This window comes from Pelobates fuscus, chromosome 1, assembly GCF_036172605.1.
Source record: "Pelobates fuscus isolate aPelFus1 chromosome 1, aPelFus1.pri, whole genome shotgun sequence".
Taxonomy (NCBI): Eukaryota; Metazoa; Chordata; class Amphibia; order Anura; family Pelobatidae; genus Pelobates; species Pelobates fuscus.
This window is the reverse complement of record NC_086317.1, coordinates 99,365,243-99,381,322: the sequence shown is the minus strand read 5'-3', so window position 1 is coordinate 99,381,322 and position 16,080 is coordinate 99,365,243. Positions and strand designations below refer to the sequence as shown.

At 43.7% G+C, this 16,080-nt stretch overlaps 1 protein-coding gene across 1 annotated transcript in view; it reads right to left on the bottom strand.

The window, feature by feature from the left end:
• The window catches only part of LOC134588260 (uncharacterized), a 643,152-nt gene that overhangs the window by 327,165 nt on the left and 299,907 nt on the right, over positions 1–16,080 (bottom strand). Inside the window, exon 7 of the mRNA XM_063444259.1 lies at positions 14,851–14,940. Within this exon, the coding sequence (XP_063300329.1) occupies positions 14,851–14,940 (90 nt within the window). The remainder of the gene's footprint in view (positions 1–14,850; positions 14,941–16,080) is intronic.

Genomic DNA, 16,080 nt, shown 5'->3' with positions numbered 1-16,080 from the left:
AAAGGAACCATAGCAGACCGCCCATATACCCTGGCCAATATCTACTGCCCCAACCGTGGCCAACACTAATTTTTGGCCCGGACGCTATCCCAACTAGAGAAATTCCGGGAGGGCCTCCTGATATTGGCGGGGGACATAAACCTCCCATTGGACCCACGGGTGGACACTTCCCGGGGCTCCAGCGCCATACCGGACCACTGTGTGCGCAAGGCCAAACAAACACTCGTCAGACTAGGACTAGTCGACTGCTGGAGAGCAGCACATCCCGACGGCAGGGACTACACCTGCTATTCTGCCCCTCACAACCAATACAGCAGGATAGACTACATCTTCGTGGCACAGGAATTCCTCCCCTTGCTCATGTCCGCAGATATAGGGATCCACGTTGACTCCGACCATGCCCCGGTGACCGTCCATCTCTAATCACCCCTCTTTAAGCCGAAGGAACGCCAGTGGAGATTAAACGAGACAGTGCTAACTGACGCGGAATGCACTATTTATTTATTATTATTTATTATTGCAATTTATATAGCGCCAACAGATTCCGTAGCGCTTTACAATATTATGAGAAGGGATTTAACTATAGATAGGACAATTACAAATAAACTTACAGGAACAATAGGTTGAAGAGGACCCTGCTCGATCGAGCTTACATTCTATAGGAGGTGGGTGTAAAACACATTAGGACAGGAATTTGCAATCAAATAAGGTGGACTGCCCTTTAGGAGAGGGCAAGAGACAGGTACTGACTTCGCAAGTGCTCACCCAATACTTTGAATCCAACGCCACACCCGAGGTTTCTCCGCTGACTACATGGGAGGCGCATAAATGCGTGGTTCGGGGGCACTATATCAGCCTATGTACGCAGCGCAAACGGGAAAACGCCAAGCAAGTCCTGGAACTGACCAAGCAGATTTCGGTCCTGGAAACCACGCATAAACGAGACCAAAGAGACGACATATATCTGCGATTGACAGACGCGAGGAGAAAACTCAGGGACATACTTTCCCAGAAGCTGCTCAACGTACTCCAGAGGTCCAACCGCTATTTTTATGAGTACTCAAACAAATGTGGTAGACTACTTGCCCAGACCCTACAACAAAGACGGAGGCAAAACCACATACACAAAATCAATACCCAAGGGCGGAAAGTAACACGACTCCCAGCGGAGATCCTGCAGGCGTTTAGGGAATACTACACCGGCCTCTACAACCTGGCAGATCCGACCAATGCGTGTGATCCGGCACGACGCAGACGTGAACTAACGGATTACCTCGCCGCGCATGTCACCCGCAAACTCACACCCGAAAAGGCCGCAGGCATGGAACACCCAGTGTCGCTCGAGGAGCTCCACGCAGCACTCAAGCTAACCAAACCCAACAGAGCCCCAGGACCAGATGGCCTCCCCGCAAGCTACCTCCGCACCTTCAAAGATATCCTACTGCCACACTTACTAACGGGCCTAAACTCGATACTGGAGGGTCGGCAGCTCCCGGTAGACTCACTTAGAGCTGTAGTGACAGTCTTGCCGAAAGAAGAGAAGGACCCGGCCTGCTGTGCGAGCTACCGCCCCATCTCCCTTTTAAATGCAGACCTAAAGCTTTATGCTAAAGTCATGGCACTGCGCCTCGCCCGGGCATTGCCCGAGCTGGTCCACCCAGACCAGGTGGGTTTTGTGCCGGGCAGGGAAGCCCGAGACAACACTATCCGGGCCCTTAACATCATTCACTTGGCCAGGGGCCAGGGAGGAGGTCTGGTCCTCCTCTCCACAGACGCGGAAAAGGCCTTTGACCGAGTGGACTGGGCCTATCTCGAGGCAACGCTGCAACACATGGGATTCGGACCCAATATCAGAACCTGGATAGCTGCATTATATACGGCCCCAACAGCCAGAATCCGAGTTAACGGTGCCCTCTGTGCCTCGTTTCCCATACGAAATGGCACACATCAGGGATGCCCCCTGTCCCCCCTTCTGTTCGCCCTCTCCCTGGAACCATTCCTGGAGGCGGTCATAGCGGATGAGGGTATAACGGGGCATAAGATGGGGGGAGTGGAACACCGGGTCGCAGCATATGCTGACGACATGCTTTTCTTTCTGCAGCAACCCCTGATCTCCATCCCGAACCTCCTGAGCCTCTTCCGTGAGTTCGAGAGGGTCTCGAACCTGAGACTCAACACGGAGAAATCGGAGGCAATCAATATCTCAGTCCCCACCGGCGAAGAAACGCACTTACGCTCCCAATTCGGATTCAAATGGTGTGACACTAAGCTGAAATACCTTGGTATCTGGCTAACCAAAGAACTTGCACACCTATATCAGGCAAACTTTGCTCCCATCCTGGCCTCCCTACAGGCCGATATGCAACGTTGGACGGACCTCTACATCTCGTGGTTCGGTCGCATAAACACGATTAAAATGAACATCCTACCTCGCTTACTCTATCTTTTCCAGACGATCCCAATCTCCCTGCCACGGGAATTCTTCGTGTGGAGAAGAGGGGCTCCAAGGATAAGTAAACACAAACTGGAACAGCCTAAACAGCGTGGTGGGGTAGGGCTCCCCTCGATACTGGGGTACTACCGAGCTGCCCACCTGCTGAGAGTCACCGTTTGGCACGCTCACTCGGTGGAAAAGCTCTGGGTGGAGCCGAGGTGACCCAGGTAGGGGGGAAAATCCCCTCGCAACTGTGGAGGACGGGAACCCCGTTCAGTGCCCTCAAGACGAGTAACCCCCTGATCGATGCAACCCTGAAGACTTGGTGCACCCTGAGATACCCACAACAGCTGACCACCCACACCAGCCCGCTAACACCCCTTACTTACAATCCAGACATTGGGGGAGGTCTAACACCGGCGGACCTGAAAAACTTCACTCAGTCGAACTGGGTCTACATGCGCCAATGGTGCGGCAGTGACACCCTCAAAGCCCTGACAGACCTGCTCCCGGACACTACCCCGACGATCCTTGATCGGTTCCGATACCTACAGGTCAAATCATACCACTCCACATCAGCATCCAAGCGACAATTCCATCGGGATCTCACACCCTTTGAGAAATACTGCACGGCCGGTCGTCACCTAGAACGGGGAATCTCTACGCTATACGCAATGCTTATGGAAGGAGACAACAGACCACCGCCGAAATTCATCGCCAGATGGGAGAGAGAGACCAGGGAAACCCTGACCGCCCAAGAATGGGATCAAATATTTCAGCTCACTCATAAAAGCTCAATTAGCTCAAAGTACCAGGAGATGAGCTACAAACTGCTGACAACCTGGTACAGGACCCCGGATGTGCTGCACCGCATGAACCCGGACATCGAGGAGACATGCTGGCGATGTGGAGAAGAGAGAGGCACTATGCTTCATATTTGGTGGTCATGCTCAGCCATCACCCCCTTTTGGGAGATGGTTAACACCAACATCCGGGAAATATCGGACCCGGAGCTCCCGCTCCAACCACTCCCCATGTTGCTACACCACACGACCATGTCACTCAAAACGTACAAGAAATCCCTGACAAAACACCTGCTGACAGCGGCAAAGTCCCTGATACCCACTCTATGGAAAAAGGCCGCCGCCCCCACCTTCCAACAATGGGTGGATAGGGTGGGAGAAATACGCAACATGGAAGCAATGACGGCCTTCCTCCAAGGCCGCACAGAGAAATGCAACCTGACGTGGACCCCCTGGCTTCTGTACATAACTGCAGACAGGACAACCCCCTGAGACCTCAGCACATACCTTAGCCCTCATCCGCCCCGCACCCCCACACTCCCCCACCCATCTCTTTCTCAACTATTCCCTCCCCCCCTCGCTTCACCCCCTACTCTCCTCCCCCCCCCCCCTCCCCTTCCCCCCTCGGAACCGAGACAGACACGACTGAACCATACCCAGAACTGGACTGGAACACGCATAGCGTGATGGATTATACACAGACAAAGAAACAACCGGTAGACGGAACCCCACGCGGACGGGATGAGACACCGCCAGCCCCCAAGTCGCTGTACGATACTCCATAGCTCATGACCAGACTCACAGTAGGCGCCGCGATAGACCTGTGTACACGGGTACCACCGAACAGTCACGCCACACGTAGGCAACATCCAGACATGATAGACACACTTAAAAACGCGACTAGACGATCCCAACAGCAGTACCTAGGACTGAGGGAACGGCACACATAGTGACCGAGCAGCAGTGAATGGACAAGACCTAGCGGCCCAGGTAGCTCACCTGTACCCGAAACGGAAGTGCACGAGGCGGGCTGGGCCGGAACAGGCCCCACCCCACGCACGACTGTAGCTTACAGCCCGCCCGCCCGCCCGACCCACCTAAGCCCTCACACCTGCCACATACACCTTAGCTGATAAATGCACCAGGACCACAAGCAAATAATAAATGAATAATTGCACAACTAATATGAGTTACTACGACATGCCGATACAAACACGGAATACTACATTGGTCCTCCAACCTCAGACAACCTCATGTAACCAACAAAAACCTACTGTGTAACTTCAAACGCACATGTATCTGTCAAGCATAGCTATTGCGTGTTCTGTAACCCTTTTGTAACCCCCATCCTATACCCTTTTTCTTTACTGTACCCCCCACTTGATCTAAAATATGAAAAACCGTTAAATAAAGAATGTAAAAAAAAAAAAAAATGCAAATAACAATTATGAACGCTAACTTTGGACAGTGTTTGTGACTACGTGGCTACTAAAAAAAAAGGCTGAACATACCCCATTTGCAATCCCTTGGGTTGTTTTCTTTTGCAAATGGTATGCCATCATGGGGGTAATTCTCATTCATGGGCTACCATTCGCTCTCAAAGGCAACATAACCAGTCTGGCAAATTTCAATGTGAAAAAAAACAACTTTCAAAAACACTATAAAAACAGTACATAGGAGGTACTGTTATACCTGGGAGACTTCGCTGAATACAAATATTAGTGTTTCAAAACAGTAAAACATATCACAACAATATTATCAGTGAAAGTGCCATTTGTGTGTGAAAAATACAAATATCATTGCTGTGGTATGTTTTACTGTTTTGAAACACTAATATTTGTGTTCAGCGAAGTCTCCTGAGTAAAACAGTACCCCCCCATGTACAGGTTTTAGGGTGTCATGGAAAGTTACAGGGTAAAATACAGTGCTTGCAAATTAAATTCTCTGGACTTTCGGCCTGGGTTGTCAGGCAGGTCCTTCAAATTGCAATCAATAAAATTACTTAATTATGTAAAAATATTACATAAATATGCACATAGAATTTTAATATATATGCATATTTATATATTTGAAGTCTACGTGTATATTTATGAAATTATTTATGTAATTATATGTATTATTATTATTGCAATTTATATAGTGCCAACAGATTCCGTAGCGCTTTACAATAGTATTAGAGGGGGATTTAACTATAAATAGGACAATGACCAGGAAACTTACAGGAAAGATAGGTTGAAGAGGACCCTGCTCAAACAAGCTTACAGTCTATAGGAGGTTGGGTATGAAACACATTAGGAGAGGAAATAGTAATCAAATAAGGCGGGAGTGAAGCAGAGCTGCAGGAGAAAGTAGAGTGCTGCTCTTTAGGTGAGAGCAAGAGGCAGGTATGTGAGGTAGAGGTTAGTCTGGGATGCCATAAGCTTTCCTAAAGAGATGGGTTTTAAGGCACTTCTTAAAAGATTGAAGACTAGGGAAGAGTCCGATGGCAGTAGGCAAGCTATTCCATAGGAAAACAGCCGCCTACGAGAAGTCCTGCAAACGCGAGTTGGCCGTATGGGTGCGAACAGCAGACCGGAGAAAATCAAGGGCAGAGCGGACAGACCGAGAAGGGACATACCTATTGATCTGTGATGAGATATAAGAGGGGCTAGAATTGTTCAGTGCTTTATAGGTATGGTTTAGCACTTTGAATTGACTCCTATAGGATACAGGAAGCCAATGTAAGGACTGAGAGATGGGTGAGATGTGAGAGGACCGACTAGAGAGGAAAATCAGTCTGGCGGCAGCATTCATTACAGACTGTAGCGGGGCAATACGGCATTTTGGAAGACCAATTAGGAGAGGGTTACAAAAATCCATGCGGGAAATTACTAGAGCATGGACAAGCTCCTTGGTAGCATCTTGTGCAAGAAAGGGCCGGATGCCGGCTATGTTCTTAAGATGGAATCTACAGGATTTGGCAACATACTGGATGTGAGGCTAAAAGGTGAGGCCAGAGTCAAGTATGACGCCAAGACAGTGCGCTTGCAAGGATGGACTTATGTGGATAACACTAACTTGAAGGGACATCACAATCCTATTTCGGCACAGTGCTGGTAAAAGGATGTCTACCCATGATCTATATGGATAACTCAATATTAAATATGAATAAAACATAAAAAAGGGGGGGAATTAAAAAACACAATTTTCCTCAGTTTTAAATTGATCATTTCTACTAAAGTGCAAATAGAGAAAACTAACTCAAAATAGATTGGTGGAGTGCTTGGAGTACTCGGTGAGCACTAGGAGCATCGATTGGCGGAGGCACCCGGTCGGGGTGCCAGGCGATCCGTCACTCAACCTCTAATCCTACCCATAATCCTAGCCCTAATTAAACCCATAACCCCCTTTCCTATCCCTAATCCAACCTCTAAACCTAACTGTAATGAACCCCCTATACTTCGTATGGTACGTTCGTTCGCACAATTCCAAACTGCTAGAGGCTTAAAGGACCACTCCACACCCCAAAAGCACTTCAGCTTGCTGAAGTGCTTTATTGGTGAGGAGTACCTTCATTTAACCCAAGTTTATAAAAGTGTTGATTTCTATGAGAAATCAGAACTTTTATAAATGAACTGTCAATCAAACAGCCGGGGAGGATTCCATCCTATTTCCGTTAGCTCCCCTGAGCTAACGGAAATGACAGGCACGCTCTGCTTGATCGTGCTTGCCTCCCCTTCCCTCCCTAACAGACCTTAGACCAGCTTCAGAAATGCACAAGCAGCGGACGCGCATGCACATGGGGACCAATCAGAGGCTTCTCAATGTGAAGCCTCTGATTGGTTAATTATCTGTGAATAGACTGAAAGTTTATTTCGGGGGAAAGGGTGAGGGGCTTACAAAGGCTGCAGTCATAAGAACTGCAGCTTTTGTAATCTATTGTAGACTATACTCCCAATGAATACATGCATAAAAATATACATGTATATATTCACTGGGGGTATATCTACTAAACTGAGGTTTTTTGGAGGGAGGGCAGGTTGGAAGAGTGGAGTGGTCCTTCAAGTAATTATAGCCCGTTCGCATAGTACGCTAGGTTGTACTCTCCAAAAACCCAAGCAGGTTGTGAGAACAAATCAATCGCTTTGTCGGTCGCATACCCAAACATTAGTCGAGACTTGATGTTTTATTATGGCCAGATGGCACACTGTTATACACAAACCCAGGAGTTTGTGTGTCTGGGAGATAATTGAGTGTACTTTGCTTAACCTAATTATCTCCCAGGCACCAGTGGTACAAAATACAAAACATCATAAAATATACCGTAAATACTCGAGTATAAGCCGAGTTTTTCAGCACATTTTTTGTGCTGAAAAACCCCAACTCGGCTTATACTCGAGTCAGAGTCTGTATTATGGCAATTTGCATTGCCATAATACAGACTGGGGGGAGAGGGGGGCTGGCAGAGCGTTACTTACCTCTCCTGCAGCTCCTGTCAGCTCTCTCCTCCTCCGTGCCGGTCCGTTCAGCACCTCGGTCAGCTCCCAGTGTAAGTCTCGCGAGAGCCACGGCTCTCGCGAGACTTACAGTGTGAGCTGACAGAGGGAGCTGCACAGACCGCGCGGAGGAGGAGAGAGCTGACAGGAGCTGCAGTAAAGGTAAGTACAGCTCTGCCAGCCCCCCTCTCCCCCCCACTGAACTACCAACCCCACTGGACCACCAGGGAAGGAGCCCCCCTCCCTGGCCAGCTAGCAAGCAGGGAGGGGGGACGAAAAAAAAAAGATAATTAAAAAAAAAAAAATTAATAATATTTAAATAATAACTAATAATAAAAAAATAATAATAATATAAAAAAATTAAAAAAAATAATTAATAATATATCAAATGCCCACCCCCACCAACACATACACAAACGCACACTGCATCACACACACACACTGCACTCACAAACACTGCACTCACACACACACTGCACTCACACACACACACTGCACTCACACACACACTGCACTCATACGCACGCACTGCATTCATACGCACGCACTGCATTCATACGCACGCACTGCATTCATACGCACGCACTGCATTCATACGCACGCACTGCATTCATACGCACACACTGCATTCATACGCACACACTGCATTCATTATATACACACACTGTAAATAAATATTCAATTAATATAATTTTTTTAGGATCTAATTTTATTTAGAAATTTACCAGTAGCTGCTGCATTTCCCACACTAGTCTTATACTCGAGTCAATACGTTTTCCCAGTTTTTGGGGGTAAAATTAGGGGCCTCGGCTTATATTCGGGTCGGCTTATACTCGAGTATATACGGTACATAATATTAATAGGGACCCCCATAAATCCTATCTTCCCGGATAGCCTGGGTCTGAGCGCCCAATATGTCTAAATAGCGCTCAGATTCCATGAATACAGCCGAATCGCCACCAGGGTAAAGTTTTGACCGACCGCACACCTGGCATCTACCCCAAATAGTTCCATGAGAAAGGTAGTAGCGGTCGGTCTCTTTCGGGAGTCCCAAACCGAATAAAATACAGAGCAGTTCCCCTGGCTCATAGGAAGCAATGCTCCTCATGTTCGTGCTTACCATTTCACGGAATAGCGCTGTCCTGGCTTGTCAAGAATAGAAGCAGGCGTTCGTATAATATCACCGGGGTTCGCGAGGTCGAGTGTCCGACTTATAGTTTCAGACACTCGACTACCAAGTCCCTCTGCCTGCTTTCGGGAGACAAGATGACTGTCATTTTCCAGCGCATGTGTTGTTAGGTTATACAAATGGCAGCCGCCAAGGGAGAGCACTTAATCTTGTGGTTACTTTGAAGTTTAATGAGACGGGGGGTGATCGGTGTGCAGTAAATCCAACTACCGAATGCAGGAAAAAATTAACTGGGCTAGGGAAATACAGAATTTGTCACACTAACCATAATCTAACCCTAATCCTGTTTATAATCACAGTCCTAATCCCACTCTCTAATCTCAGCCCTAATCCCACACTCAAACGATTCCCTCTGCTGATGTCAGTATTTACATCAGCAAAAGGATTTCCCAGTTTACACAGTACAGAGGGTTGTGTGAGAACTCTGTATTGTGTGATTGCCAAATGAGAGGAAAGCTACTTCTCATGCTGCAGCGTCCCTACATAGTGATCAGTGCAGGACAGCTGGCAAAGCCCAACACAGGTTGAGGAGCAAGGGGCAAGCAGGGAGATCTCACCAGAAACTTTTCATACCCTGGGGTCTCAGTGGCACTAGGAATGGACAATAACAACCCGGGTGGGTGGAGGAGGAGTACATTTTTTAAATGTACTGCAGCAGCTCAATCGCAGAGCAATAGTATTTAAATTAATTTAAAGAACTCTGAAAGCTGCTCACAGCTCTCATATCAGTCTGGGGCCTCAAATTGTAGCCTCAACGGACAGAGGGGACCCCAGGTATTGAAAGCTGTCCTATGGCTTCCTCAGTCCGGTTTTGATGTAATCCATCTGTCCATTTTGCTCCCTTTTATATCTTATGTAACCCATCTGTCCATTTTGGGAGGGAAGAAGATGGACAGATGGGTTACATCAAAACTGGACTGAGGAAGCCATAGGACGGCAAAACGCGTATCTGGAGTACTATTATAGATTCTTCTTTAACATTCAGTATTTAACAGCCTTCTTTTTATGGATTTTTATTATTTTGTACAATTTAATTGTAATAACATTTGTCTTTTAAAACCATCTTGGGCTGCAGCTTTTTAAAAGAAGGGTGTGTGGTCCTTAAGAAAAACAGAAGAGAGTCAGCGTTAGTAAATCCTAAGGGAAAAAGGCAGCAATCCCAAACAAGGACTCCCTCAAGTGCCCCTTAAAAATTATTAGAGAGATAACAAACAACAAAGGATGGGGCTGCGCCACAATATAGGAAAGTAAACAAAGTCCTAGCTCGGTTAAGTCCCTGTGGATACAAAGTCCAGAAGTGTGGATCTGAAACCCAGTGGAGGTCTCCGAAGCCGGAGAGTTGCGGTTCTTGCACTTTTCAAAAATATAAGAGAAGGTGATAAGAGGTGAGAAGAAATAATGGTGTAGTACGTTCTTAGAAGTGCCAATATAAATAGAAGGGTAAAATTCGTACTTAAGCCAGCTCTGGTATGTATGGCATACAGCAGTATAATCCCTGCTTATGGGATATGTGGTGAATGTCCTCTTGTGTACAGTAATATCAGGGACCCAGGAAAGAGACGATAAAAAATGGAAACAATAATGGTGCAGCATGCTCCACAGTGGATAAAAAAAATGATAATATATAGTAATAACACTCACATTTAGTAGAGCTTATACCAGCTCTGGTGTAATAAGCATACAGCGGTACAATCCCTGCCTATGGGATGTATGATAAATGTTCTTAAATATGGTAGTATCAGGAGCCCGGAAGGAGGACAATAAAAACAGCAATAGTGCTCTCAATAAAATATTAATAGTCTGTAAAATATAACAAAATGTACTCACAAAGTATGGAGAAGGCTGACTGCTCTATGACAACAGCATATGTGGTATGATCCCCACCTGGGATTCTTTAGAGTATAGAAAGAAAGTAGTAGATGCCAAGTTGTTGTTTAAAAAATAAAAGTTAAATAAAAGATGATGGTACAAATGAAGTAAAAGTACCTAAATCAATTTATTTAATAATTTAAAAAGCAGTATAATACATCCAAACTTGTTTCACCATATAGGCTTTATCATGAAGTAAACACATTCAACCTGGCTTGTTAAGGTATATATAGGCATAAAACAAATTAAAAATGGCACCAAAAGTGCTTCATCCAATCATAGAGCATAAAATGTATTATAAAAATGAGCATTAATAGAAGCATTATCTGCCAAAACACGTGACGCGCGTCAAAAGCGCATCATAATTTCCGGACGCTATGCTTTATGGAGGCTGTAGTGCTAAATGAACTACACGTGGGTGATAACATTAGCCGACGAGAGATCCAGCCATGATAATAGCACAGGGAAGGGGAGTGGCCATGACTCGACTGTTAGTGTTGCTAAGTGCAGTTAAAGTTAGAAATTGAATAAATTATAAGTAATAGATGGTCGTGGCAGCCATCTTTGATTGGGACTTGGCTGAAGAAGCCATATTGAGAATGCGTGGCGGCTATATTGGGTGTGTATACACACTAACACCCTACCCTTAAAGAGCCAAAAAAAAAGAAACTTGAGTTTAGAGGAAAACAAAGTGGTAGACGAACACAAAAGAGAGAGACTAGAAAGATCATAAAGTCCAAAAAAAATTCAGTTTTAAACCAAGGTATAAAATTTGCTCCCACACACTCTTTTAAACCTTATGAAGCTTTTTTAGACATTAACAAGTTTGTACGTGAACCCTAAAAAGTTTTTTTTAACGAAAAAAACTCTCAAACTTGCTCATCTACCCTCCGTCCCTCTTCACTTCACAAACAGAGGCCATAATCATTAATACAAACCTAACAGAAAAATCTAAGTTCTACCCTTCCCATTGCAAATCTGCTCCACTTATTATGTTTGAAAAGCTTGTACTACAAGACTTTGAAAAAATCAAACATAATAAGTTTGACCCTCACAATTTATCACAGACAGAAATATTAGCCATTAAACAATTACAAGATGATAAGAGCATAGTGATCAAACTGGCAGATAAAGGGGGAGGTTTGGTCATACTCTCTAGCACCATGTACAGAGGCCAACAGACAATTAAATGATACCCAAATATACGAAAAGCTACTATCAGAACCTACCCCGCGTATACAGAAAGTTTTTTGCTAAATTGTTGAAAGAAAATTGTGAATTGTTGAAACTAAATTTGTGACACGATGGAACTATCTCACGAAGGGGTGACAAAATGGATCTTTGCCTAGCGCGGCAGAATTCCTTGCACCAGCCCTGGCTGGTGGAGCTTTATATCTGAAACCAAGCCCTTTGATTGTCCAATGGTAGATACTGGTAAAATTGGTGACCAATGAGAGAGCTATATAATACTGCTGGGAATTGAAACACAACAAAACTATTATTCATAAACAGGCTGGAGAGAAATGGTTAGTGTCAAGGCCCTTGCTTTATTTTATCCCATTACCAGCAATAGCTGCCTCTTGTTTTAAATTGCAGAGGTCTGCGAGACTGCCTCAGTGCGTTTTTTTTAATCTTGCAATTTATTGTACAGTATTCCTGTTTTTCTCCTTCCCTATACAGGGGAGACAAGTGCTTTGCATTTCTCCACTACAGCATTGAAAGAGTTATTTAAGACAATATTACATTTGTTGGCCAATGCAGACAATATATTTAGGTCCCATGTTCATAATGTTTAATATGTGTTGTGGAGGGATAGCAAAAAAATAGATAAAAATAAATAAATAGGGCATTTAATTAATTTCTTTGGGATTTTTACCAGGCAGTGCATTCATTTAGTATTTACAAGCAGTGGTGATTGAATAGTAAAACAATATTTCAAACCAACATTGGTTTCAACTTATGCATACAAAGGGGGTTGAGGAAATCGACCCACAAAAGAGATTTCTTAATCGCTAGGATCTTGCGTAGTGTAATACTGTTGGCATATAATGTGGGTCTGAGTCTGAACTGATAAGAGTGGAGAATAAAATAAATGTAATAATTTCAGTTGAATGGTGTTTGAAATAAGAACTGGATTCGTTTATGAATACATATGAAGAGCACCGACTGAGAGTATAATTAACTATTTACAAAACTATGTATTTTAAATGGTCATTAAATATACTTTATTTGCCCTTCGGCAATACTTTTTTTTAAATTAATATTTATTATATTAATATTTATTATATTAATGCGATAGACCAATAAGTCCATGGAGTTTGTTTTGCCTCTAAATGTTTAGCTGTATGAAACTAAAATCTGAATTTGCTAAATGTTTTGTCAAAACAGCCTGATTGGAAATATACAAAAGCTGCAAATTTGTACAATTTGGCAACTTGGGCAATTTAGATAGAATTGACCAAACCCAGTAGCCAGTCCTTTGGATCATCTTGCTGGATTTGAAGTAGATATCACCCCTCCACCTAGATGTCTCAAGATGAATGCCCTGGACTGCTTATGCTCCGTTGTCAAGATAGGGGTCAACACATTTCTATCCACTAACTGGGAGGCAGGTATCATCTATCTTTGTCTAGAGGTCTCTGGACACCATCTTTACAATAACATTTCAGTTCCATGTGCCAAGTGATTAGCCTCACTGTCAAAAGTTTCTACAGACTCTTTTGGGAACCCAAAGCCAAGAGGGAGACAACTTGTCAAAAGGAATACTTCTCTAAAAACCAGGTCATTAGATACAGTTTCAAAGGTCCCTTAAAGGATCACTATAGGGTCAGGAACACAAACATGTATTCCTGACCCTATAGTGTTAACAGCACCAACCAGCCCCCCTGGGCCCCTCATGCCTCCATAAATATAGTAAAAATCTTACTGTATTCAAACCTGAAGCTGTAACTCTGCATGCTGTTAGACTCAGAAAAACAAGCAGTCTGCTGACATGTGGTAGCCAGATCCAATCACAGTGCTTCCCCATAGGATTGGCTGAGACTGACAAAGAGGCAGATCAGGGGCAGAGCCACCATGATTCAAACACAGGCCTGGCCAATCAGCATCTCCTAATAGAATCAATGCATCTCTATGAGGAAAGTTCAGTGTCTGCATGCAGAGGGTGGAGACACTGAATGTTTGGATGTATTTTAGGCAGCCATGACCCAGGAAGGATCTCTAACAGCTATCTGAGGAGTGGCCACTGGAGGTATCCCTAGGCAGTAATGTAAACACTGCATTTTCTCTGAACAGACAGTGTTTACAGCAAAAAGCCTGAAGGTAATGATTCTACTCACCAGAACAAATTCAATAAGCTGTAGTTGTTCTGGTGATTATAGTGGCCCTTTAACGAACTAGACTAACCCACTGATAAAGGGAAAAACTGATATTACTGTTGCAGGATAATGGTATACTATCCAAAACAAAGATTCAAAGTTTCATAGCAACTGTTGCTTACAGACAGAAAATAGATACTGGACATACCCATATCTCTTTGGGAGACTGTCATATATAAGTGTTACATCTCTCATGTTTCAGTGCTTATCTTCAGTTATTCAATGAAGTTAGAATTGTTGGTAATTTAGAGTAAATTTAAAATTAAGGCCAGAGTAGCTGAACAGAAAATATAGCTAACTTCGAGAACTTTTCTTTTATCGTACAGCAGTCACTGACCGGGAACCAAGATGGAGGCACCCCACTGCAGGATAGAAAGGTGTGGGTTTCTATATTTCTATATTTATGCTTGTTTTTCCACTTCACAAGCATATTCTTGTCAAACACAGGGGTTATTGAATGCTGCTGCAACAGTTATATAGTCAATAATGAAAGCTGCTGCCAAGATTTATACAGATAAAAGAAACAGAAATATTAAGCAAAGACTAATAGAGCGACGTCTAAAAATCACATTATGTATAATTTCTCTTACACCTCACCCAGTAGGATGTGTGTCGGTACTCCGTCTTTGCTGCTTTTGCACTGTTGGAATAACAATGGAGGAAGCCTGTTAAGATGCGGATGGACAAAGGCAGAAATACTCACCACCAGGCTCCAGCAGGGCCATAGTAGTCACCAAAGAGGGGGATGCAGGACAGAGCAAATGGTATTCCCCAGGCAGTAACATGGTAAGCTCTATAAACAAGAAAATAATAGGAGTTTGTTTAAATGTTACATCAGACATGCAAAATACAAACTAATAAACAAGACATAAAACTGTAGTAGTTCAACATATCAAATTAAGTGTTATATTATTTTATATTATGTAACTTTTAGGATATTTTTTAAATCCAAAATATAAAAACCTATTAATTGTGTTATGTGTTGTGTTATCAGCGTGCGGGCGCCGGTGCAACTGCACCGGCGGCAGTTCCGCTGCTACACGCGGGGCCCGGGCGGCCGGGCCCCCCAGGGCCGCCGGGCCCGTGACAACCGTTATGTGTACAGCACATTTTCAAACAAATATTTTGCAAACATTCTCACATTTGCTTTATATTCAGGGCAATAGCAAGAGACAGAGCTCGTCACTCATCAAAAACCTTGTTAACAGTTCCCTTATAGGAAAGAGACTTAATGGCATTAATTAGAGATAAAAGATAGGCTGCAGACATGTGGCTGTCAGCAGCTTAATTCCCTCCTCCCCGCGACCTACCACAAAAAAAATAAAATGAAAATTCGTAAAAAAAAAATAATATATATATATATATATATATGTATATATATATATATATATATATATTCCCCACGAGATTTGTCAGTGTGGCTTTCTAGGCAATTTATAATCTGTGCCATTCTCAAACCAGCCCTCAGGGAACATCTAATGGACCAGAAATCAAGCAAATGCAGGAAAAATAATCGTCTTTCTCCTCTCTTCCTTTTTTTTTTTTCTGCTGCTTTGAAGGAGATCATTAAAGAGCAAAAACGCACTTGTAGGACACTGGCATACCACCTTCAGCTTTCTATGTGTGGGTGAATAACGGTTCCTAATTTACAAAAGCATCACTAAAATAAAAATCTATTTTTTGGGAACTCTAATTAAAACTTAAAAAAAAAAAAATGTGTTAGTTACCAACATGTGTGTTTGTGTGTGTCTAGGTTATTCCCTTCAATGCCACGTTCTTTTTTTATTAAAAAAAAAAAAAAAAAAATATTTAATTTGAAAACGGGGTGTATAGCTAAAACATACATAATAAACTAAAATATTAAGCAAAGACTACTACAGGGACATCTAAAAATGACATTATGTATAAGTACACCATTCTATTTTTTCCCTTT